The 27,305-nt window shown below is 34.2% G+C and overlaps 1 protein-coding gene across 1 annotated transcript in view; it reads right to left on the minus strand.

Annotated features, from left to right (window-relative positions):
• Positions 1–27,305, minus strand: part of EYS (eyes shut homolog) — a 1,685,417-nt gene that overhangs the window by 659,775 nt on the left and 998,337 nt on the right. The window contains exon 27 of the mRNA XM_033867388.2: positions 2,927–3,077. Within this exon, the coding sequence (XP_033723279.1) occupies positions 2,927–3,077 (151 nt within the window). The remainder of the gene's footprint in view (positions 1–2,926; positions 3,078–27,305) is intronic.

Genomic DNA, 27,305 nt, shown 5'->3' on the forward strand with positions numbered 1-27,305 from the left:
TGTTGTTGCAGTAGACATTGATATAGCATAAGTTTTCAGTTTCTCTCACCTGAGCTGCCTCTGGTCATACTTGAGAGTCAGTAATTTTCACCCTCCATAGCCTCTGCCATAGGTGTATTCCTGTGCCCTTGTTACCACCACTTATGCTTCCAGGGTCATTGGTGCCTTGCTGCTGTCAATGTCACTGTTGTTGCCACCTGGGGTCCAGGATAGTGGGTTCTTCCTCTGTGTCTGGGATTACCACAGGCTCTACTGTCTCAGTGGGAAGAAAGGTAGGGAATCTGGGCACCTCTGCCATGATCAGTGTTAAGTTTGCAGGCTCTGCCACTGTGAGTGGGTGGGTGCTGGAAGTGGAGATGTCTCTGTAGCTGTGGGGATGGGGTCCCTGACCCTGCTGCTGCTGCTCCTCTGTTGCCTGTGTCTGGGGGCCTGGGTCACCTGTGCCACCTTCCCTGCTGCTCCGGGATTCTCTGCAGCTGCAGGCTCAGCTGCCATGGCTAGAGGGCCAGGATTGAAGACACTGCCTCTGCCATTCCCCTGGTTCTGCCTCCTCTGTGTGTTCCAGTCCATGCTCCTTTAGATAGACAGATGTGAGGAATTCTCCAGCATCCTGGTTTGTTGGGCAGAAGCGTCTTTGTTGAGTTGTGGATAGTTTACTAGTTGTAGATTGAAGGGGAGAGACAGAGCATCTCACTATACTGTGTTGCTGACATCACTCAAGACCCATATTTCAAATGAATTATTCTATGTCACAATGTTCTGCTGATATAGATGATGTCCATCAGGAATGTAATGATGCAAAGAACTGATGAGGTAGTGATATTTGTAAGCCAGTTGTTAAATATTTGAAAATTATCCCTGCCCAAAGTAACAACTACCAAAATGAACCTACCATCTGTTCCTGTAAACAAACTTGTGATTTCCACATGAATTCTCTGCTTACATAAGCCAACCTGGTCATTCAAATTCTGAAGTTTTCTATCTTCGTATCTATAATTATTCACAAATACCTTGGTTTCTGCAGTCATCCTCTCACTCTTATTGCACAGTATCATTTCTTGTTTAATTATTCTTATTGACTAACTACCAATTCTTGACCTGTAGTCTAAACCTTTTCAATCCTATACTTTTGTTGCTACCTGAGTGAAAACTACATGCCACTCCTTGTTCAAACTTCTTAAATGGTTCCTCCAGGTACCAGACTATAAATATACACTTTTTTGTATTTCATTCAGGATCCATTGTGCTCAGACTGCGTGATGAATTTTCCAACAACAAGCCTTCCTCCTGCTCAATTCACATTAAAATCCGTGTCTCCCCAGTAATAAATTACTTCTACTCCCACTCTTCATTTCCTAGGCCTTCCCATTACTAAGCCTGTGTGTGTGTGATGTTTTGTCTGCCTGCAATGACAGTCTATGTATTATATATCTGATCATCCCTCAGATCTCTACCTAACTACAAACTCCCTTACTCTCCTAAGGAGATCAGAAGGCTTCCTTTTCTGTTTTTCTATATTGGCTCCATATTTTGTTTGTATTTCAATTAGAGTAAATATCTATCTGTATTAGAGATACTTGTGTATCTCCTTGAGTCTTAAGAACCTGCTTTTAATTAATGTATGCTCACAAAAATTAAATTCTATATGAAAACTCACCTTTTATTTGGGAAATATATAATAGTTATGAAATGAGAACAATCCAAATATAAATGACTAAAGATAAATTTATGTAAATTTTTAGAATCTTTTAATCCATTTTTGAACTATTCATTCAAAAGATGTTTATTGAGAACTTACTGTGTAACAAAAACTATCCTTGCCTTGGGGGGATAGAAAGGTAAACAAAACAGATATTTTCTAATCTTATTGAACTTATAGGCTGGTTTATCTAGGAAAAAGTCAATAAAGTGTATTAATATAATAGAAAAAGGCCCATAAGTCTGTTTAATGATAAATAAATATACTGTTAATGGAGTAAAGCTGAATCTAAAGTAAATTCCATATGCTTACAGTTATGTAGTTTCCTTATTTTGTTCAAGGCATATGTGTCACATCAACTATGCAGGAGACTTTTGTCCTTTATGTATATTTGTTGTGATTTTTTTTAAGTTTACTTATAATGGAATCATAATAGTTATCAAATAGTGAGTAGATTTATACCTAATTCATATTATTTGTGAGAATCTTAAATAATAGCATTTTATATTTCCAAAAATATAAAAATAGTATTCAAATATGTAGAGTACAATGATAAATACAGTAGGAGAAAATATCCATAAATGGTACACTTATGGTACATTAAGCTATTGATACACTTAACAAGCAATGTCAAATTTTTAAAGTAATGACCTATAATAACAAAGTGGAACCATATAATCAATACCATTTAAGTCAGCATGCAAGCTCTCACCCTAAAATACAGGTTAATAATGATAACAATGAGCTAATTACCTAAATGGAGATTTAGCGAGTAGGCTGGCATAAGCACAGAACTCAGTAGAGAGTGTTCTTATACTTGGGAACCCTTTGTGAAGCAGAGACTGGGGGATGGAGTTCCAGTTCCATTTCTTGAATCATATTTTATGTGTGGATATATGAGCCAACTCCTCATATATCCAGGGAAATCACAAGCATAGGGGTGAAGAAAAGCACACACACTTAATTTTACCATGAAATATAATGCATGTATATAGCCATAAGATGGGAAAGCAGCTTGACACTGGAGTAATTCTAAGTAATGAGAACAATACACTTTTAGTACACTTTGGCAGAATGGATGACGATATATATGTTAGTAGAATGCAAGAAAAATTTTTTTGAAACCATGTAGATAATCCCACTAACGAGGAAACTTCTAAAGTTTTCCCACTTTTCCTTTTCATACAATAACATAAGGAATATATTTTACGTCATCAACAGAAATACCTGGTTTGCTTCATGAAGATCTGGAAGTCCACCAATAAAGACAGTCCCTGATTCTGGCAGTGCTTTTCCTGGTACATAACCAATAGATTCGCTTGCTTTTATAGTCTTCCCTAGAATAGTCAGTTCAGCTTTACATGGATCCAATTCTTGCCTGCAACCATTTAGATAAGAAATTTATGGTTTTAGCATGTGTTGTAAAAACATCTGTTAGACCAATTAGTTACGCTATTAACAAAAGAAGAAAGACTTAAGTACATAAATTATCTCACCATAAAACCAACAAAGCCAGAAGTAGATTAATCTATTCTAAATTAGAAATCCTCAATGATTTTAGCACATAAATAAAAAGTTAAACTTTAATAAAACAACAAACTGTAGCAATCACCTAATGAAATAAACAAATCCTGATAATAAACGGATGTTTCTCAAAAATAACTAAAATAATGTTAGAGCATAATATTCTACTTCAGTTTTTTACATTGTTAATTTTATCTGTGAATGAAAATTATTGAAAGGGATCAGGTTTAGATATGGTTATCTGGTGTACTATATATCTTTAGGTTGAAAATAGTAATACAGCAGTGAGTAATTAGTTGTGGAAATATAAACCATAGCAAGAAGTATAGCAAGTAAAATTTAAAAAAATAATTTAACTAAATATAACTTAATTAGGAGATTTCCAGCAATAATTTTTATGTGCCCATTTTTTAGAAAGATGAGAAAAAATGCTTCAACTTGTAGATATGCATGTCTCACTCACTCTAGCCATCTGTTTAACTAATCATCTAATCCAGGTATTAGAAGCAGTGGCCCATCGGCCAAATCTTGCCTGCCACCTCTTTATAAATGAAGTTTAATTGGAACAGAACCACACATTTCTTTATATATAATCTAAGGCTGCTTTCATGGCAGAGTTGATAGTTGCAACAAAGACTCTGAGACATGAAGACCCAAAAATATTTGTTATCTAACACTATAGAAAAATTTGGTAAATCCACTGTATAGTCAATTTATTTGTTTACCTACCCAGCAAGTAACCTTAGTTATAATCCTTTTCGAGATACTCATATTGTAAGACATCCATGTAACATTCACCTATGTCATCCTATATTATGAATATGTGACATTCTGCCTTCTTCTTTTATCTATCTTTATTAAAGTAAAGTGATTTACAACATCATATAAGTTTCAGGTGTACAAAACAGCGACTCAACATTTTTATACATTATACTCCATTTAAAGTCATGACAAAATAATGATTATATTTCCCTGTGCTGTACGGTACTCTACTGTAGCCTATCCATTTAATATATAGTCATTTGTACCTCTCAATCCCCTACCCCCATCCTTCCTCTCCCCACCATGGTCCTCCTCACTGGTAACCACCAGTCTGTTCTCTGTACTGATGAGTCTGTTTCTGTTTTGCTATATTCATTTGTTTTTTGTTTTAGAGTTCACATGTAAGTGATAACATAGAGTATTTGTGTCTCTCTGATTGACTTATTTCATGTCTCTCTCTGATTAACTTATTTCAGTAAGCATGAAACCTTCTAGGACTATCCATGTTGTTAACAAATGGCAGAGTTTCATTTCTTAAAATTGGGATTTAGTTGATTTACAATATTATATTAGTTTCAAGTGTACCACATACTGATTCAAATTTTTTTAGGTTATAATCCATTTACAGTTATAAATTATGGAAGCAGCCTAAGTATCCATCAACAGATGAATGAATAAAGAAGATGTGGTATTTGTATATTTACAAAAAGTTTTTAAATTGAATTATGCATGATGCAACGGGTAAAGGGTAAATCTCTATGAACTACCATATTGTGATCATACTCAAGTAAGCCCTACCTAGGTCAAGAGGTAGAAACTTACTCTTAAGAATCCCCACTCCAACTCCGGTACACTTTATCACACACCCTCCAACTTCATTCAACATTATGCTTTCCATATTCACCTTTGGCATTGAATTTAATAGCAGTTTGTTCTTTTTCAACATATTTTATATTGATATTTTACAAATTACTTATTTCAGTGTTGGTGTACATTTTGGTGTTATCATGAATATTGATGATATAAACATGCTTATGTATATTGTTTGGTGTAATATATATGCATTTCTGTTGAGGATTTAACAAAAATCACTTAGAGTTCTCCATATTTGGGATATATATATATGTTCTGTTTGTGTTGCAAACATTTTATTTTTCTTTTCAGTGTCTCACATTTTTACTTTCTTAATAGTGTCTTTTAATGATCAACATCTCTTAATTTTAATGTATGACAATAGATCAAACTTTTATATAATGATTCATATTTTGTTGTTGTTCCTTTTCTATGTCATTTTTGAAAATATTATTTTACTACTGACGCTTAGCTCCACAATCCACTAGGGATTGGTTTTTTATATAGTCTCAGGTATGTATCAATCATAAATCATGTTCACATATATATGAGTCTGTTTCTAGACTCTCTATTCTGTTCCACTGGTCAATTTTTCTATCTTTGTGTAAATATATCACTGTCTTAAAACTTACTCTAAAAATATAGTATTTAATACCCAGTAGAGTACATAAGTACTCCTACTTGTTTTTTCCTCCCCTATATTGTTTTTAGCAATAGGTGTTTGTGTGTGTCTGTGTGTTCCCGGGATCTCTATTTTATTGGTCTAAATTTCTAACCCTGTACCAATATCACACTGTGAAATACTAATAGTATATATATTATATATATATATATATATATAGAGAGAGAGAGAGAGAGAGAGAGAGAGAGCATCCTTCAAATTTCCTCTCTAGTACTGCTCTTGAAAAATGTTGGTTTCAAGATTATGCTGTCCTTATATTCTTTCAGAAAGTTTATGTAATATTCTTTCACATATGACAGATTTTACTAGTACAGCCACCTGGGCTTGGAGAGTTTTTTTGAGGTAACTATTAAATATGGATTTAATAAATGTAGCTATCTATGTATTATGTCCAATTTGTTAAGTTGTGTCTTTTTCTCGGATTTTTAAATTTAATTTATATTTTGAAAATAATTAGCATAAAATATTTCATAATTTCCTTTTATATTTTTATTGGTGTCAGAACTCTAATGATAGCTCTCTTTCTTGTGATGTTGGCTATTTTTGTCTTTTCCCATTTTATTTGCTTTGTAGATCAGTATTGGTAGGGAGTAGTAAATTTCAAGGAATGCTTTTGGTATTGTTGATGGTGGCCAGGCTCTGTTTTCCACTTTGTTGACTTCTGCTCTTATCTTAAGATGTTCTTCCTTTAACATTCCTTTGAGCTTAATTTACTCTTCTGTTTCTAGGGGTCTTAATCTAATATATGTTCTTAAGATTGTAAATTTTCCCTTTTAAGAATAGATTTAGTTATATTCAACAAGTTATTTTTTTCATTATCATCTGTTCAAAATGTTTTCTAATTTATCTTGTGATGTTTTTCTTTGGTTCGAGAATTATTCAAAATTGTACTTCAAGTTTACAAATGTACAGGGATTTTCTCATTTTTTTTACATTATCAAATTTTAAATTTTATTTAAATCAAGCTTGTTGAATATTCTCTATTTGCTTTTCAATCTTTGAAGTGTATTGACTTAGACTGCATAGCTCAGGATGTGGTCAATTTTAGTAATGATTTCATGGTCCTGGAAAGTCTGTAGTTAATTGCAGAGTTCCATATATGTGAATATGGTTAGGTTTTATACAACACACAAACATACACACATTTAGCTTGTTTTGTAGAGAATATAGAATAAAAAAAATGAAATAATTGAATCAGGCCTATGATGCATGTATTGTTTTTCCTAAAAAAAATATTTACAGATTTTTTTTGCACCCTTCTGTTTATACCATGATATAAAGTTAATAGCATAAGACCTGGTGTAGCCAGGCAGCCAATTTAAGGCTTTGATAAAGTTTTGAATTAAAAAAAGAAAAAAATCAATAATATTCTCTATATTAAGAACATGGGAGAAAAATTTGTTGAACATTTTTAGAATCCACTTGATATTCTTGCATTCTGTATCTAGAAGCAAACAAGAAGCTTTCTGTGTTAATTATTTCTTACAATTAAACTGTTAAAAATATCTTTGGGAGGATATAGCTTCCAGGAATTTATTCACTACATGATAAAAATAAAAAGCACAGCTACTTTTATTCCAATCAATCTCTAAATTTTAATGTTTGGAAAAATAACTTGTACTGTTTCATAATATTAGAATAGCAATAATAATTATTCACTAATATTTTGTTAATGAATTCATTTCCCATATTTCATGAAGCAAATGATGCCCATTAAGATTTCAAATATATTTATTTGCCCTTTAATTGTAATAACTGAAAGAGTAACTATAAAATAATATATATAAACTCACTTTTTTTCCTGACTACAGAGCAACATAAGTTCGTTATAAAAAATTAGAAAAAAAAAAGAAATTTATCCAACGTAATTGTTAAAGACAAGAAAACAGACCCAAAGTGGAGTCACTAATGTGAAGCCCTCATGTCACCAAACCAAGTCTTAATTAACTTAATATAAGGTTCCCAGAAATGGAATCTTAAACCAGTCAATGAGGAACTGACCAGCATTAGTTACGTAATCTGCCTGATAAGACCCTGCCATCCCTGTAAAGAAAGTAGTCTTACAATACCCAATCTACTATTTTTCCTTGTATGACTTCCTTGTTTCTGCTCTCTCTGCCTATAAAATCTGTTGCCTTGTGTAGCTCTTTGGATCTCCTTTCTAGCTGTTAGGTTGAATGCTACATGATCCATGAATCACTGAATAAAGCCAGTAAGATCTTTAAAATTTACTCAGTTGAATTTTGTTTTTAAACAGTCAACTAAAGTCATCACTTGGAATCTTTGTCACTTGGTTTTTGCAATATCAATAAAATATAGATCAATAGCTATACATTTTCATTAAGATTTTTTTTCAATTCTCCTTAATGATTATATAACCTATTGCTGGAGATTTAGTTTCTAAGATTCAGAAATAATAAATGATTTTGTGATTTGTGAAAAATCATCTAACCCTTAATTAATAATTTTCATAGAAGTGTTCTTAAAAGGGAATTATTGAAGCAAATCATTGGCAATTTTAAGGGTTTATTATCAAATTGCCAAGTTACAATCTAGAAACTGTCCCAATCAGCATTGTTAGAGTGCCAAAGATTTTGTTTAGTTCTATATTTATATTCATATGATAATATCTATCAGTATTTTCAACATATTCTCTGCATGAAAATTCTTCCTGTTCAATAAATATTTGCTTATACTTATGGACAGATTTGAAAGTTACCAGCACTTCACAGTAATAATTTACATGTAAAGCATATGTTTCTTCACTTTGCATTGTATAGTTTTTCAGTGTGATATTTGAAACCAGTTATACTGCTTTAATTATTGTAGTGGCACAATTTATTTTAATGTTTAGTATGCCCAGTATTGTCTCTCATAACTCTTTTTCACAGATTTTCTTGATGTATTGAAATGTTTATCATTTATAATCTATTTTTTATTCCAAAAATTGTCAGTGGCATTTTTATGAAGAAATAAAAGTTATTCTATATTCTAAAATTTAAAGAGATATACATATATGTATACCCACATGTACATATATGTGCACACACATATATCTGCATATATGTATCTAAAATACATATGTATGTGTATATATAAAATACATTTATAGTATTTATATTACAAATTAGAATATTTTATCCTAATGGGAAGAAACATGTCTACCTGCTTTCCTTCATTTAACCATTTGTGTTTAATTCATATTCAACTGTGACCTCCATCCTTGCAGAACTGACTACTTAGAGAAGAATAATGAGAAAATGTGACATATATATTAATTTCATACACAATTGTACTAAGTTGTGTAGTGCAGACTACAATGAAATGTAAACTAAAGTTAGAAATACTCCAGAGTTGATCTCTGGGTGATTAAGATGATTACAATAAGAAAAGGTAAGAATAGTAGATGCTACAGATGAGAGATTTTGAGTGCGGGTGAAAGCTAGAAGAGAAATAAAGTGGAGTTTTAAAGACCTTTTTTTTTTTAAGTTGGTTAGGAGTCTGAATTTTATTTAAATACAACATATACAATGAAAAATGTAAATAACAGTAAGCGCTTCCAAATTAAAGACTTTTTTTCTTATAGTTAAGAATGCGAGTTCAGTTCAATACCAGATTTTTAAGCTTGTCTACTTTGAAATGTGGAACACGTTATATTCAGTACAGAGGTTGGTAGCTCAGTCTCTACAGAATGTAAACATCATGAAGAGAGCTTTTTCTTACATTATTACTGCATCCTAACATCTAGAACAGGACCTTGTATGTGGCGAACACTGCAGTATGTGTTGAATATTGAGAAGTTTTCCAGGACACTGTCTGAAATATATTATGTGCCTAATGACTGACAGCATTTTTATTTTGAAGAGAGCATGTGCTCTAGTTTTTCCAATTCAAGTATTTGTTAGAAAATATTTCATAAAATACTGAAAATTTAAAAAAGGAAAAACACAATGACCTCCATTGAACCCAAAAGAAACAATTTTTCTTTTATTACAATTTAAAACCTTCATTTTATTATAGAATTTACTCCAAAGTTGAAAATGTAATGTATAAACTCTTTCAGAGTTTGTCTTCTTTCTTACTATAATACTATGAATATGATGTAACCATTTATGTATGTTAATGTTATTCTGAACTATTAATTTTAATGAATGTATAATAATTGTTCATACTTTAATTTATTTCTAAAATATCCAACCATTTAGTATTTGGGTGTCTTTTGTCCCATTTTTTTTACCCTTCTATAAAACTACAATATATGTCTGTTCTGTACATTTTAATACACATATTTTATTTTCTTAAGAAAAATTCTAGCATTTGATTTGCAATATATAAGCTTCTTAATATTTACATTGTATATTCTAAGTTTTCTCCTGAAATTTTTCTCAATTTACTACCTGTGATGGTTAATTTTATGTGACAACTTAGCTAGGCTACAGTCCCCTGTTTTTCAATCAAACACTAAACTAGGTGTTGCTGTGAAGACATTTTGTTATGTTGTCCCCACCTACCATCAGTTGACTTTAAGTAAAGGAGATGACCTTCCATAATGTGAATGGACCTCATCTAATCAACTGAAAGTCTTTGAGAGCAAAACTGATGTTTCCCTGAAGAAGAATAAATTTCATGTGTGAACTGTGGTTTCGACTCCTGCCCAAAGTTTCCAGCATGCAGGCCTGCCCTTCAGATGTTGTACTTATCCAGCCAGACCCCACAATCCATAAGCCAATTCCTTGAAATAATTATCCTAATATATATCTTCTGCTGGGTCTGTTTCTCTGGGAAAGCCCTGACTGATACAGATACTAGTACCTAGAGTATGGAGAGTCCTGGGATGATTGTTTGCCCCAATGTACAGGAAGAGCTTTCCTATTATCTTATAATCACATCAGTGAAGCAGGATTAATGTTAATTGAGTATGGAATGTGATTCTCAGTTGGAGCTAGACCTTATAATAGTTTTTGTCAGAATCTCAAGACATGTCCTTCTTAATTAACATTAGCCACATGGAATTTAATCCCTTAAGGAGTTTTTTTTTTTTTTTTTTTTGCATGAATAGCAGTGGGTCAGGTGATGAGCCTTTGACTATCAACTCCAATATATAGACTGACCATGACCTTTCATCTGAACAGAAGAACTGAAGTTCATATATCATGGTGAGAAATTAATTATTTGTGAGCATATCACATTTGATGTTTTTCCTTGAAATTTATTATGATTTTTATTATTTTAATACAATTTCTATTCATTGTCACACAAGGTAGACTGATTCACCATCAAGAACACTATTGTCTATATACTAATACTGCAGACTTTAAATAAGCATGGGACATTTTCATACTTAAAATTCTGCTTTTGTTATTCTTGTTTTCAAAGCTATTATCATTTCTGAAATAAATTACCCACTGTAAATGAATACCAGGATGGCATATCATCTTTTCTCATACATATATTCCAGTAGCTGAAGGAAGATGAAAGGTAAGTATGTCCCCCTCATCATAACAATGTAGACCATCAGATTTTCTTTGCCAAAAATTCAACTCTAATATTTCATCTAACAGGATTGTTATTTTCTTCAAGAGACACACTTTTAACGGCAGTCATATCTTTCATTAGAGTGGAGGCAATGCTGTTCTGATTGTGCCCGATTGAGTCTAACAGGAATTGACAGGATGCAGGAAAACAGTCTTACAACATTATTGTTTAGCATTTGCTGATGATACAGTTTGTCCAGCACACTGTGCAGTGTAAAATTTTTCCATCAAGACTTCTTAACGCTTTCTCTAAAATCAGCACAAAAGGTGCTTTAAAGGTCAAATGAATAGAACAGATTTTTTTTCATAATTACAAACATGTATAGAACTCTCTTGAGGACTCCTGTTGTTTGAACTACTTTTAATTGTTCTTTTCCCAAACTTGTAGTGATTTATATTTGTCCTCTGTAGTCACATAAGTAATCACTACAACTCTCCAGTAATTAGAACCTGAAAGAAAAGTTTAGTATGTGATAAATTCTATTATGTTTAGGTGCTCATGGTAGATGCCAGGAAAGGTAAGGTATCCATGATGAACATAGTGGCGATGTGGGTTACCCACTGTTTTCCTATTTGCATGGTTACCGCTCATCTTACAGCAACAAGTTCTCAGCTGCCACGTGTGTTAGCAAAAACTGGAGGGAATACATGGAATAGGACAACCTTGTAAATAAACAATCAAAAAGACAGAAAATAACAAAATTCCTTCATGTTGGATATCAACTCTCAATCTGATTATTCTGAGATTGTAAAAGTCATGATTTAACAATTACTCTGACTTCCAGCTTATGTTAAATTTGTTTTTAATTGACAGTGATAAACCTTCCCATAAAATCTGAACATGTGTTCTTTGTTAATTGTCTACCAAATTTATATTAAAAACAACATCAATTTGTTTAATTAACCGTAAAAGTATAAAGAAATTACCATAAAATCAAAATAGCAAAATATTGTATTTAAAAAAAGTAAACTGAGTTAAACTCCCAGATTTAACACTTTGACTGGCAGATCATTGCCAAAAGAACTAAGTAGAAAACCCCCATTTGCAATTCTTGTACCCACTCCCTCCAATTTAGGCTCTTACTTACTAACTGTATCTCTGGCAGCTCCACAAGAGGAATTTTCTGCTACAGTTAGATCAGTCTCCTCCCTGCCCCACCTACCAAGGTTTCTCTTCTATCCACTTAAACACTACTCATAATTAGTTTACTTCAGCTTCATTTATTACTTAAAATGTTTATTTATTACTTAAAAATATTTGCAGTCTTAATGATTTCTTTACCATTTAGTACCACCATAGTGTGTCATTTATTTTGCATTCAATTATGTACTGTTGTCTCTTGTTATGTGATTGCTTGATATTTTTATATGTTATGTCTCCAGTGAAAAAATGATCTCTTAATTGGCAGAGTTTTGATTTGTTCATCTTTGATTTATTAATAAAACTTAGGCATTGTCTTACCGACCTTAGAAAAAAATCAACTCTGCATTTGAGTTTATACATCAACTGTGTTCCTAGAACACAGTTCTAGGATACACCAACTCTTCTCTCCTACACTGAGTGTGATTCTAAGGCAGAGGCTTGTGGTTGACAGGGAGCCCATAAGCTGCCCAGGGCTTGGCTTCCTCCTCTTCTGGCACCATGGGTTGGCTCCAGCTTCCACGTTAGGACAGGATTACACTTCTGCCCATGGGCCTTTCTACTGATAAAGTAACTGTTTGCATTCAGTGAGCCAGAGTCAGATTGTCTAACAATTATGGGCAGCTCCACAAAGAGAAGCTAAAAGCTTTGCATTTCATATTGAAAATACCCATGAAATTGAGTTGTTTTCTGGCTAATTCTAAACTAAGTATTATTCTAGTTGATCTTTTCTTTCAGCATGCATACTCTTAAGAAGCATGAGAAGAGATATTTTTTCCCTATGTTCTTCTGTGGAAAACACTTTTTTCTACATATGTCATGATTCTTCTGAAAGACTGTTCCCAGCTAAAACTTTAGACCTTTCTACTGGAGAGATGGTTTTCTAAATATATTTTTTGAATTTGTGATTGATATTAAATATCAGTGATATAGTTAATATCCCACATTAACAATTGTGGTTCCAATTATATTTAGGACCTGTGAAACAATACTCAATATTAAAATAATTGACATTAGATTATTAAATAATAAGATCACTCATTAAGTTTAATCAAGAACAGTATATTCAATTATTATCTTTATATATGAGCAATTAAGCCACTGCTAGCAATATTTCCTTGAGATGAAATATCTACTATACTATTTTCTTTAATTGAAGTATAGTTGGCTTTTGCACCTCTTTGTCTGTGGGAAGAACATGGCAGATTGACTCAATAGCTGCCCAGCTTTTTGCAGTGTGCTGATTGCATGAATGGCAAAAGACATTGTTGTTTTGATAGATCCCTTACCCAGTGAAGAATCTACAACTCTTTTTCAGATGGCAGAGTAGAAGGACGTGAGCTTATCCATTCTTACAAAAACATCAAAATCACAGTTAATTGCTGAACAGCCATTAGCAAAAAACAAATGCTGGAACCTACCAAAAAAGATGCCCTATATCCAAAGACAAAGGAGAAGCTACAACAAGATGGTAGGAAGGGCACAATCGCAATAAAATCAAACCCCATATCTGTCAGGTGGGTGACCCACAAACTGGAAAATAGTTATACCACAGAAGTTCTCCCACAGGAGTAAAAGTCCTGAGCCCCACATCAGGCTTCCCAGACTAGGAGTCTGGCAATGGGAAGAGAATATGGCTTTGAAGTCCAGCAGCATTTGATTGCAGGGATTTCATAGGACTGAGGGAAACAAAAACTCCACACTTGGAGGGCACACACAAGGTCTAGTACACACAAAGACCCAGGGAAAAAAGCAGTGACCTCAAAAGAGACTGGGCTAGACCTACCTGCTAGTATTGGAGGGTCTCCTGTGGAGTTGGGGGAGGCTGTGGCCCACTGTGTGGATAAAGATGCTGGCAGAAGCAGTGCTGGTGAGTGTTCATTGGCATGAGCCCTCCAGGAGGGTGTCATTTCCCTTCCAAGACCTAGCTCCACCCAACAGCTGGTGGGCTCCAGTACTGGGACGCCTCATGTCAAACAACCAACAAGGCAGGAACACAGCCTCACACACCAACAGACAGGCTGCTTAAATTCTTCCTGTGAACTGCCCTGCTCACCAGAGGTACAAGACCCAACTCTAGCAACCAGTGTGCAGGAATAAAACCATCCCACCAGGAAGCCTGTACAAGCCTCTTAGACAGCCTCATCCACCAGGGGGCAGACAGCAGATGCAAGAAGAACTACAATCCTGCAGCTTGCGGAAAAGAAACTGCAATCACAGAAAGTTAGACAAAATGAGATGGCAGAGGAATATGTCCCAGATGAAGGAACAAGATAAAAACCCAGAAGAACAGCTAAGTGAAGTGGAGATAGGCAATCTACTGGAAAACAAATTCAGAATAATGATAGTGAAGATGATCCAAGATCTTGGAAAAAGAATAAAGGCACAGATTGAAAAGATACAAGAAATGTTTAACAAAGACCTAGAAGAACTAAAGGACAAACAAATGGAGATGAACAATGCAATATCAGAAATAAAAATACACTAGAAGGAATCAATAGCAGAAGAACAGATATGTGAGCTGGAAGAATTTTGGAAATCACTGCCATGGAACAGAATGAGGTAAAAAGAATGAAAAGAAATGAAGACAGTCAAAGAGACTTCTGGGACAACATTAAATGTATCAACTTTCACATTATAGGGGTCTCAGAAGGAGAAGAGAGAGAGAAATGACCTGAGAAAATATTTGAAGGGATAATAGCTGAAAACTTCCTGAACATGGGAAAGGAAGCATTCACCCAAGTCTAGGAAGCACAGAGAGTCCTAGGCAGGATAAATCCAAGGAGGAACACACTGAGAAACATAGAAAAGAAGATGACAAAATTTAAAGGCAAAGAAAACTATTAAAAGCAACAAGGGAAAAGCAACAGATAATATACAAGGGAACTCCTTTAAGGTTATCAGCTGATTTCTCAGCAGAAATTCTACAGGCCAGAAGGAAGTGGCACAATATATTTAAAGTTATGAAAGGGATGAACATGCAACCAAGAAAACTCTACCCAGCAAGACTCTCATTCAGATTCAATGGAGAAATCAAAAGCTTTACAGACAAGCAAACGCTAAGAGAATTCAGCCCCACCAGACCAGCTTTGCAACAAATGATAAAGTAACTTCTCTAAGCAGAAAAGTAAAGGCCAATACTAGAAACAAGAAAATTAAGAATGGAAAAGCTCACCTGTAAAGGAAAACATAAAGTAAAATTAGGAAATCATCCACACACAAATATGATATCAAAACCAGCAATTGTGAAGACAGCACAAATGCAGGATATTAGAAGTACATTTGAAATTAAAAGACCAGCAATGTAAAATAATCTTATCTATATATATACTGCTGTATCAAAACCTCATGGTAACTGCAACCTGAAAATCTACAACAGATACACACACAAAAAGAAAAAAAGGAATCCAAACACAACACTAAATTTAGTCATCAAATCACAAGAGAAGAGAGCAAAAGAGAAAGGGAAGAAAAAAGACCTACAGAAACAAATCCAAAACAATTCAGAAAATGGCAATAGGAACATACATTTTGATAATTACCTTAAATGGAAATGGATTAAATGCTCCAACCAAAACATATAGACTGACTGAGTTGATCCAAAAACAAGACTCATATATATGCTATCTACAAGAGACCCATTTCAGACCTAGGGAAACATACAGACTGAAAGTGAGGGGATGGAAAAAGATATTCCATGCAAATGGAAACCGAAAGAAAGCTGGAGTAGCAATACTCATATCAGACAAAATAGAGTTTAAAATAAAGACTGTTACAAGAGACAAAGAGTGACACTACATAATGATCAAGGGATCAATGAAAGAAGATATAACAACTGTAAATACATATGCACCCAACAAAGGAGCACCCCAATATATAAGGCAAATACTAAGAGATATAAAAGAAGAAATAGACAGTAACACAATAATTCTGAAACTCTTCCAAAAAAAATTGCAGAGTGTTTCCCTGGTGGCGTAGTGGTTGAAAGTCTGCCTGCTGATGCAGGGGATGTGGGTTTGTGCCCCAGTCTGGGAAGATCCCACATGCCGCAGAGTGGCTGCGCCCATGAGCCATGGCCACTGAGCCTGTGTGTCCGGAGCCTGTGCTCCGCAACGGGAGAGGCCACAACAGTGAGAGACCCGTGTACCGCAAAAAATAAATAAATAAATAAAAATAATAAAAGTAAATAAATAAATAATAAAATTGCAAAGGAAACAATACTCCCAAACACATTTTATGAGGTCATCATCACCCTCATACTGAAACCAGACAAAGATACCACAAAAAAAGAAAATTACAAGCCAATATCACCAATGAACATAGACGCAAAAATCCTCAACAAAATACTAGCAATCCAAATTCAACAATACATTTAAAGGGTCATACACCATGATCAAGTGGAATTTATCCCAGGGATGTAAGTAGTTTTCAATATGCGCAAATCAATCAGTGTGATACACCACATCAACAAATTGAAGAATAAAAACCTCATGAAAATCTCAACAGATACAGAAGAAGATTTTGATAAAATTCAACATCAATTTATGATAAAAACTCTCCTGAAACTGAGCATAGAGAGAACATACCTCAACATAATACAGGCCATTTATGAAAAACCTACAGCTAACATCATAGTCAATAGTGAAAAGCTGAAAACATTTCCTCTAAGTTCAGGAACAAGACAAGGATGTCCACTCTCACCACTTTTAGTTAACATAGTTTTTGGAGTCCTAGCCATGACAAGCAAAGAAGAAAAAGAGATAAAAGGAATCCAAGTTGGAAAAGAGAAATAAAACTGTCACTGTTTGCAGATGTCATGATAATATACATAGAAAATCCTAAAGATACTGCTAGAAAACTACTAGAGCTCATCAATGAATTCGGTAAATTTGCAGGATACAAAATTAATACACAGAAATCTGTTGCATTTCTATACATTAAAAATGAAAGGTCAGAAAGATAAATTAAAGAAACAATCTCATTTACCATCACATCTGAAAGAATAAATTAGCTAGGAATAAACATACCTAAGGAGACAAAAGACCTGCACTCCAAAAACTATAAGATGCTGATGAAAGAAATTGAAGATGACACAAACAGATGGAAAGAGATACCATGTTCTAGGATTAGAAAAATCAATATTGTGAAAATGACTATACTACCCAAGGCAATCTACAGATTCAATGTAATCCCTATAAAATTACCAAGGGTGTTTTTCAAAGAATTAGAAAAAAAAATTAAATTTGTATGGAAACACAAAAAATCCCAAATAGCCAAAGCAATCTTGAGAAAGAAAAACAAAGCCAGTGAAATCAGCTTCCCTGACTTCAGACTATACTACAAAGCTACAGTCATCAAAACAGTATGGTATTGGCACAAAACCAGAAATACAGATCAATAGAACAGGACAGAAAGTCCAGAGATAAACCCACGCACATATGGTCACCTTACCTTTGATAAAGGAGGGAAGAATATACAATGGAGAAAAGACAGCCTCTTCAGTAAGTGGTGCTGGGAAAACTAGACAGCTACATGTAAAAGAATGAAGTTGGAACACTCTCTAACACCACACACAAACATAAACTCAAAATGGATTAAAGATCTAAATGTAAGTGTGTACACTGTAAAATTCTTAGAGGAAAATATAGGCAGAACACTCTTTGACATAAATCACAGAAAGATCGTTTTTGACCTACCTCCTAGAGTAATGAAAATAAATACAAAAATAAACAAACGGGACCTAAATAAACTTAAAACCTTTTTCACAACAAAGGAAACCATAATCAGAACAAAAAGACAGCCCTCAGAATGGGAGAAAATATTTGCAAGTGAAGCAACCGACAAGGGATTAATCTCCAAAATATAAAAACAGCTCATGCAGCTCAATATCAAAAAAACAAACAACTCAATCCAAAAATGGGCAGAAGACCTAAATAGACATTTCTCCAAAGAAGACATACAGATGGCCAAAAAACACATGAAAAGATGCTCAACATTTCTAATTATTAGAGAACTGCAGATCAAAACTACAATGAGATATCACCTCACACCAGTCAGAATGGTCATTATCACAAAGTATAGAAACAATAGACACTGGAGAGGGTGTGGAGAAAAAGGAACCCTCCTACTCTGTTGGTGGAAATGTAAATTGGTAGAACCACTATGGAGAACAGTATGGAAGTTCCTTATAAAACTAAAAATAGCTATCACATGATCCATCAATCACACTCTTGAGCATATATCCTGAGAAAAACATGGTTTGAAAGGATACATACACCCCAATATTCATTTCAGCACTGTTTACAGTAGCTAAGACATGGAAGCACCCTAAATGTCCATTGACAGATGAATACATAAAGAAGATGTGGTACATATATGCAATGGAATATTACTCAGTCATTAAAAAGAATGACATAATGCCATTTGCAGCCACATGGATGGACATGGAGATTATTGTACTAAGTGAAGTAAATCAGACAGACAAAGACAAATATCATATATTGCTCACATGTAGAATGTAAAAAAAATGATTCTAATGAACTTATTTAGAAAACAGAAATAGACTTACAGCCTTAGAGAATGAAATTATGGTTACTGGGGGAAAGGGTTAGGGGAGGGATAGATTGGGAATTTGGGATTGACACATACACTGTTGTATATAAAATAGATAACAAGTAAGGACCTACTGTATAACATGGGAACTCTGCTCAATATTCTGTAATTACCAAAATGAGAAAATAATTTGAAAAATAATAGAGACATGTATATGTATAACTGAATCACTTTGCTGTACACCTAAAAGTAACACAATATTGTTAATCCACTATTCTCCAATATAAAATGAAAATTAAAAATAAGTAAATAAATAAAATAATTGAAGTATAGTTAATTTACAATGTTGTCTTAGTTTCAAGTGAAATATCTACTTTTAACAAAAGAACACTAAGAAAACATAATTTAGATTAATTTAGCACACATTTACACCTTATATTATTTGGGGAAATTACAAAAATAAAATATTTAAAAATATGATATTCATAATTTCTGGATACTCATAAAATACATCTTTGAAATTTTATTTTTCTTAATAATCAAAAAAATAAGCCAGCAGATTCATTATGTAATACAATTTATTAGTTTTAAAGAGGGTTTATATAGTGGGACTTTAATTTCTACCATGGGAAATCCCAAGAAAATGTTGGTTTATATTGTGACTGCCTCCAAAACTGTTCAAGAAAACAGCAGAAGTGGAAGTGACAGGGGAAGTCTCCTTATTCAGAGAAGTAAGAGAGGATCAAAAAGTCACATGGAAATGTACAAAGTGGTTTGTTGATGAAATGGTTCCTGGAGAACCTGGATTCACTTCTTTTCATTCCTGAATCTATAATTCTTTCCTTTGCGTTACTGAGGTATTGGAAGTTACTACAGGGCTTATACTGCAAGTTTATAATCCTTTTTTTGGGCTTGTCAGCATATCACAGTTTCAGAAAGTGATGTAATTCTCATCTCATTATGAGAATTAGGGGAGTGAATCCATAGTCAGTTTAGTCACAGAATTAAGTTCCATAATGTTCAACATATAGGCGGGCATTTTCAGTTCAATTTATTTGCATTTACGCACTAATTGGAAAGCCTATTTGCCTTAGAAATGTCAATGGGGTTTCTAGATTATTCTGCTGTATCACATATCTTTGGTGTCGGGTGGAGAAGATGAGGCACCATAGCCACCTGACACATATATGCTTGTTTGCTCACTTGAATTTCATTTTAGAAATGCCTAAATTACCTGTTCCCTGCTGTCCTTTCCTAAATTGCTTAATATATACATAAATGTACATATATGTACACTTTTAAGAGGAAAGAGTGAAAGCATGGATTTTGGAGTCAGGAAGAATTCCTTTTGACTACCAGCTTCACCATTCATTATCTAGGAGATATTTACTCTTTATTTGTCAAGCAGGTATTTTTCATCCTATTATGTGTCAGACAAGACAGTCCATGCTGGGATACAAGATTGACAGAACAGCATTAGTGCCCCTGTTTTGTATTTCAAATCTCAAGAGAGACGGTGACATATATCAAACATCAAAATGCTTAAAGGGGTTAAGGACTGATTTAATCTGAGATATCAAGGAATAAGGAAGTGAGATTTGAGACAGAATCCAAAAATCAATAGTAATCAGTAGATGAGCAGAATTAGGAAAGATTGTGTTAGGCATATGCAAATCTCCTAGGAGCAGAAGTTGAGAGACAGGTGCATTGAAGGAAAGCCTGGGGGGCTTGAGCACAGTTATGCCCTGTGTGGGAATCTGGGTGGGGGAATGAGATTAGAGAAAGAAGCAAGATTACTTAACTTTTCTGATGCTCAATTTTCGTATCCATAAAATAAAATGTGTAACCTGTGTTAGTGTTAAAAAAATGTGTATCTTAATCGAGTCATCCCAGGATTGTCCAACAGGAGGCTTGAGCAATTAGGACAAAGTTATATGCCCTATGAATGCCAATTTTTTTGTTTGTTTGGTTGGTTTTCTTTGGTGTCTTAGTCTTCTAGAGCTGCCATAATAAAGTACCACAGACTGGGTGGTTTAAACAACAGACATTTATCTTCTTATAGTTCTGGGGGCTGTAAATTCAAGGTCAAGGTGCCAGTATGTTTGATTTATCCCAAAGCTCTGTCCTTAGTTTGCTTCGACTGCTTTCTCACTGTTTCCTCACCTGGCCTTTTCTCTGTGCACATGAAGTTCTGATGTCTCTTCCTCTTCTAGTAAGGGCATCAGTCATATTGGATTAGGGCTCCATCCGTATAAGCTCATTTAACCTTAATTACCTCTTTAAAAGTCTCAATCTCCAGATCTGTTACATTGGAAGGTACTGGGGATTAGGATTTCAACATAGGAATTTTGGGGGGATACAATTCAGTCCATAACATTTGGTCTGTTGTTAAATTTTAAGTCTATTTTCTCTGGGCTAGAAAATCTTTTGAAACTCATTTTTTTCTCAAGATGTATTTTTCACTATAGCTCTCTTGCCATATTTCCCCTCCTATTTTATGCTATGTATGCAGCTGTGATTCCTGTCTTCAAAGTGTCAGCATTCTGGTTGCTCTGAACTTATTCTTCAACACTGGGTCATAAAATAGATAATTCCATAATCATATTTGTATATCATGTATACAAAATAATATTTGTTTTTGTAGAATAAAGTTAAACTATACATTGTTGTGAAAACAAATTATATATTTACCAAATATAGATTCAGTGCACTAAGAAGAACATTGATAGGATAAGAGAATAATAAAACAATGGACCAGATATTACAGTAGAAGTGACACTGTTATAAACAAAGAGAAAACTATTGAGACAAAGTAGAAACGGTTTAAATGACAATCAACTGAGAAAAAGAGTATTCAATGAACTATGAAAAACATGCTATTCAATGGAAGTCTACCGAAATGCAGATATCTAGCTCACCCAGTCAATTAATACCACCATACATTCTGGGCAAAACTTATTAATTCTCTCCTTATTTACCCATATTAATATTATTCTTAAGTTTCCTATATTGCATTGTCTTGTTTACTGTAAATATTCTTATCCCCATTAATATCTGAGAAAACCAAGCTTCAGAGGTTTGACCAGATCAAAAGTTTGTCCAAAGCTATTGCTACTAGCTCTAGAGCTGGGATTTCTTGATCCTTGCCTCCAAAACCCTACTACTTACTTTGACATCCTGTGATATGCAAGGAAAGAAATAGAGGGGCAGGACATCATGTAAGATGCAGTAGGGGTGAACCTCAGCAACGTGTACATGTGCCCAAGAAAGTGTGGTTATGGGGAGTTACAGGAGGTTCATGGAAATCAAAGGAAAATATATTTGAGAACTGCTGATCAATGTTCACCTATTTCAGAGATACAAGCTGTGCATGTGCACGTGTGGACACACACACACACACACACACACACACACACAACAATAAAGTTTCATGAGCAATTGGGTTTCATCATCCATCACTTGAAGTCACCCAAGGGCTGCTCTGGGAGGAATTGTTTAGGCAAACCTAGTATAGCATTAAATCCATCAACACTGTGACATGTATACTTATAGAGTCTCAAATGGCAGCATCTTCAGACTCAGAAATCACTCGTGTGGCCATTCTTTCAGATAACTTGAAGATGGACAATAAAATTGAAATGAAAATTGATGTTTTGAGCCATAAAATTTTAGCTTTCAGTTTTATTGGTTGCATACAGCCAAACTCACAAACTCTGTTTCATTCTTAAAACGTTCTTTAGAGTGAAATTGACTCTTAGAGAAAGGCCCTATCAATTATCATGGGAGATAATAATATTTAGAATAGCTAAATGGAGGTGCTGGAACATCCCCATGTACTTAGTGCTGATGAGAAAAGTATGGCTTTTAATGACTCATCTGAGATGTTAAGCCAGATTCAGTGCTACAAAAATGTAAACTGTTTTCTGGAGATTTCTTTTACATGCTGTTTTTAAGGATTAGATAAAAACAATTTCAAATATAACTGTATGTTATTACATTAGCATATATATAATATGTGTACACACACACCCCACACATAATTTTTTTAAAAGCAATACATAACAGACTTTTATCAGAAACTGCCTTTGAAATATGATTTCTATTCTATTCCTTTAGATTAGAAAACATTTTATGGATGGGAGGATAGAGAATAAATAGCAAGTTAATCAAAATATTTTCTCATTATTATGTGTTTGAAACAGAATGCTTTCGGTCATGACCTGTAGGACCTAACATAGACGTGACTGTGACTGTTCTGTAAGACAAAAAAATGAAGAAAGTCACAACTATGTGGCTTAGTCTCCCTTATATATAAACCTAGTTACCTTGGAAGTGAGAGAGGATCCCTAAGAACAATTTAAAGAACCACTCTGTGGCTAAATATCTTTAGATAGGCCAATGAGTATGTTTCCATAACTTTTATAAGCTGAATATTTAAAGGAGGGATGGTTCTCTGTATATTTGGGGGTGTAAGATTCCAAGACTTAAGCCAAGCTTGGAGGTAGTGATAATGTGAATTCCAAGATAAGGTGTTCTTCTAATGCTGAGTTTGTCCCTTCCAGAAAGCCCCATGTAGCATGTATTCATTCCTCTGTAAATAGAATATATAACACAGGAAATAAACCTCTGTGCTATTTGTGGCATACAGAGAATTGGGAATTCTGAAACGTTAGTTGACTCACCCTTGGGAACAGAATGCAGAGGTTTTCTCTTTTCCTTTTCCCTTCCAGAAAAGACTTGGAAGTTTAATGTATCAAAATACAGAACCAACTCTACCAGGAGGCAGATTGTGAGAGTTTGGGCAAACAATAGGATCTTGGAAGGAAGTGGTCGCAGATAGACCATGCCACCAGTTATCAGGCTTTGGTTGAACAAACTTTACCTATTCCATATTTTGACAATTGGGATCTAAAAATTGTTGTTATTTGTGGCTTTGTTGGCTTGTTATAGGAAGAAGAAAACAAAATGAAGTCTTAATAAAGGTAGGAGATACATGGTCTTTGTTGAGGGCGGCTGATAACTGGCCTCTATAGTAGTTTTGTGTTGATGGATATATAACATCTTAAGTTCATTTATGAACATTTTTATGAATCCAAATTTTTTTAAAGGACACATACTATGCAAGTACTCTTGGTGAGGGTTTACTTTGGAGACAAAGGGAGGAAAAAGAAATTCATATGTTTGGGGGAGAGCTTACAATTTAGATAGCCTGCTATTTGAAAAATCCAGCACTTGTCTTTGCAGAGTAACTAGTTATTCCTATCAGTAGAGAGAGCCACAGGTGAATCACTCGGGACAGTAATAATTTCTCAAACCAGGTCATTCATAAACTGAGTGTGTTAACTCAGATAAAAGAGAATTCAGTTTAACAACCTGGCAGGACCCATGAGTCTGTGAATTGACATAACATTCTGGGGTCCTGGATCACCTGGATCACCTCTTTGTTTCCCAAAATCATTTTCTATGTTCTGGAGCATTCTCTAATGGCTGATGGAAAGTCAACTGTAAAAAAAAAAAAAAAAAAAAAAAAAACAGGATGCATTGTATTTTCTTTCCATGGGATGAGAATGAATTCTCAGAAATGCATCTGAGATTGAATGTGATTTGTACTATGCCTTGTTCCAAGGTTTTACTAGTTGGAAATAAGAGTCTCATTGTTATCTTGCTGCTATTGGAATTTCCATGTCCAATGAGCCTTTTATCTCATCTGAAGCAAGAGCTGCAGTGGTCTCTGAGGGGAAGAGAAGGCTAATCAGCACTGCCATTGTAAGACAATTTTAGTGGATTTAAAGGAAAACTAATTTTTATATTACCTGTTTCCAAACGCCATGATCTTTCTTTTACTGTAATATAGTGTTATTCAAACCTAAAAACCCAAATCCTTGTGTTTGTGTGTGCATGCTTATATTATTTTTACAAAACATGAAAAATTCTGTTTTTGTCTTTCAGAATGATGTGAGAAATAAAAAACATTAAATCTTGCCAGCATATGAGCTAGACTGAAATCTGATGTGTGTATATTGGTTCTTCCTCTTTGTCTGTGTACGCCCAGCTACTATGGTAATAAGCTTTCTGTGCACTGGTCAGGGACATTTTATGTCCTCAGATAAAATCTATAATTTTATGTTAAGTGAAAAAACATTAGATTTTTAGATACTCAAAATTTTCAGTTGGGTAATAATTTTTATTTTAACCTTGGTTTAACTATCAGCATAAAAACTAATCAGCTTTAAGGAAAATGTGCACTGTTTTAAGTTTTTAGAAGTTAAAAGTTAATGATTCTACACATTAGTGCATTTAGTGGGGATAAACAGGAGAGAAAATATTTTAAAATATTTCCAAAAAAGCATTTTAGAAAAAATTGATAACACAATAAAGGTATTATCAAAGGTAACACTGATATAACAAAGTTTAATTTTGAGAAAATTCAGGTAATATGATAAACGTAAATACTTGTCTCACACCTCTTCCCCTTCAAATTTTTATTTTAAAGACCACTGAATTATCTAAGTAGGATAATAAAAGTAACTTGAAAATGGAACTGGTAGTTAATGTCCACCAAACCATAACTAGATGAAACGTTAATAAAGCAGAAGAATTCAAATGTAATCTCCAGGGTCAAAACACAAAATCCTCCCCCCACCTCCAGACACTATGGAGGTAGTGTCAGCAGAATAGCAAGATCCAATTGTTTCCAATGACACCGCAAGATGCAGGGATGCGTTTTACTTTTCCAAGAGTATTGTCCCTGCTACTAACTGCCTTTTCCCCACTTCAGTTGTTTTCTCTCTGGTATAGTATTTCCAGCTCCATATAATCATGCTTTCATATCTTAAGTCTTTAAACAGAGAAAAAAATCTTCCTTCACCATTCTCCACACTCCTTACATTTCTTCAGTTGGAGGCTTCCCTTTGTAGCAAACTTCCCGAAGAATTGTTATTTTAACTGTTTCTGTTTCTTGCCCTTCTGTCCTTACCGACTGCATTGGCTTTTATCACACTTCCTGTATTCCCTCTGTGCTGACAACCCAATGGCTGTATTTCATCCCCATCTTACTGACAGCTGCAGCACATGTGTTACATGACACCTGTCCTGGAGACACCATCTTCACTTTCTAGGCTTGTTTTCCTCTTGTTTGGGTTTCTACCTCACTAGCATCTCATTATCTTTCTCCATTTCTAGTTCCTGCTCCCTGTCTTGACCAGTAACTATTTAAAAGACAGCTTTTAAACCACAGCTGTTTAGCTGAAATTCTTTTCCAGAATGTGAAGACTCAGCATTAGTCTTATCATCTTGAAACACAGCTAAACTGAGAAACCTGCTGTGCATGATGCTGAGGGATGTTCTTTGTGCTAGCAGGCACATCAGCCACATACTTTGTCCCATGGGAACCTTTTCCTTGTTGAGTTAATGCAGATCTCTTGCACAGAAAGTAAGTTTTTGACTGTGAGTACCAAGTACAGTGGCTCTCACCCTGTTGCTCAGGACTGCTGTTTTTGCTCTTTGTGCTTCTTGTTATTTAACTTTTCTCCTTTGGTCTGGTTTTGGAGTCCTTTCCACACACCACCCCCATGAAAGAAATTACAAATTAAAGAAAGAGCAAGTCCTGTGCTGCTTCCACATCACTCCCATTCCTCCTCTCTGCCAAAACAGAGTGCTACTTCTCTTTGATTACAAATGGAAATACATGGGCCAACATAAACTTCCTTCTGCAAGAAGGAGAGGACAACAAAAATGAAAACACTTATGATACATATACAGAGCATAGGTTAGAGTTCCTTTTGTAAATTGGAGAGATAAACCGGGAACTAGTGTTGAAGATGCAAAAATGAATTTATTAAAAAATGAAGGAAAGTAATTGTGAAAATATTCTCAATAGAATTAACAAAATATTCCATTTATAAAACTTGATCTAGTAGTCAGTGAAAGGAAGCACTTTGACATTAGGAGAACCAGAGGAAGAGGGCATCATATAGTTAATAAATAAAAACTATAAAGAAAATCTTTACCTAGAAGAAGTACATCTACAAAGCTATCCATTGAGAACCTGTTAACAGAGAGTAAAGTATGAATCAGCAGATAGAAATTCAAAGTAAGAAAATTATGGCTGGAAGGGGTTATTGATGAGAGTTGAACTCTGAAAAATATGCAGATGTTTCTAAATACGTGTGTCAAATATAGTTAAAATTTAATAAAAATGGTTCTACTGAAAGAAATAATCTATGTTGTAAAATCAATAAATGGTTGTCAGTCTAATATTTATCAAATAATGGAAAAGCTAGTGGAGGGGTATGTGATGCTAAAGTCTGAATCTTGTCTAAAAAGAAGCTGAAAAGTCATAGTTCTGTTTGTAAGTATAGCAGCATTTTGATCATCAGTTTCAAATTTTATAAAAACATGAATGTGACTCTCCACAGAATTAAAAGGAGGTGGTTTATCTTCAAAGCCAGTGAAAGTGATTACAATAAAGTGTAATATACCACCATAGAGAAGGAAAGGAAAATGTTAAAAGTCCACAAAACATAGAATTATAGTAACAAGAAGAACACAAATTATTGA

Source organism: Tursiops truncatus, chromosome 12, assembly GCF_011762595.2.
Source record: "Tursiops truncatus isolate mTurTru1 chromosome 12, mTurTru1.mat.Y, whole genome shotgun sequence".
Taxonomy (NCBI): Eukaryota; Metazoa; Chordata; class Mammalia; order Artiodactyla; family Delphinidae; genus Tursiops; species Tursiops truncatus.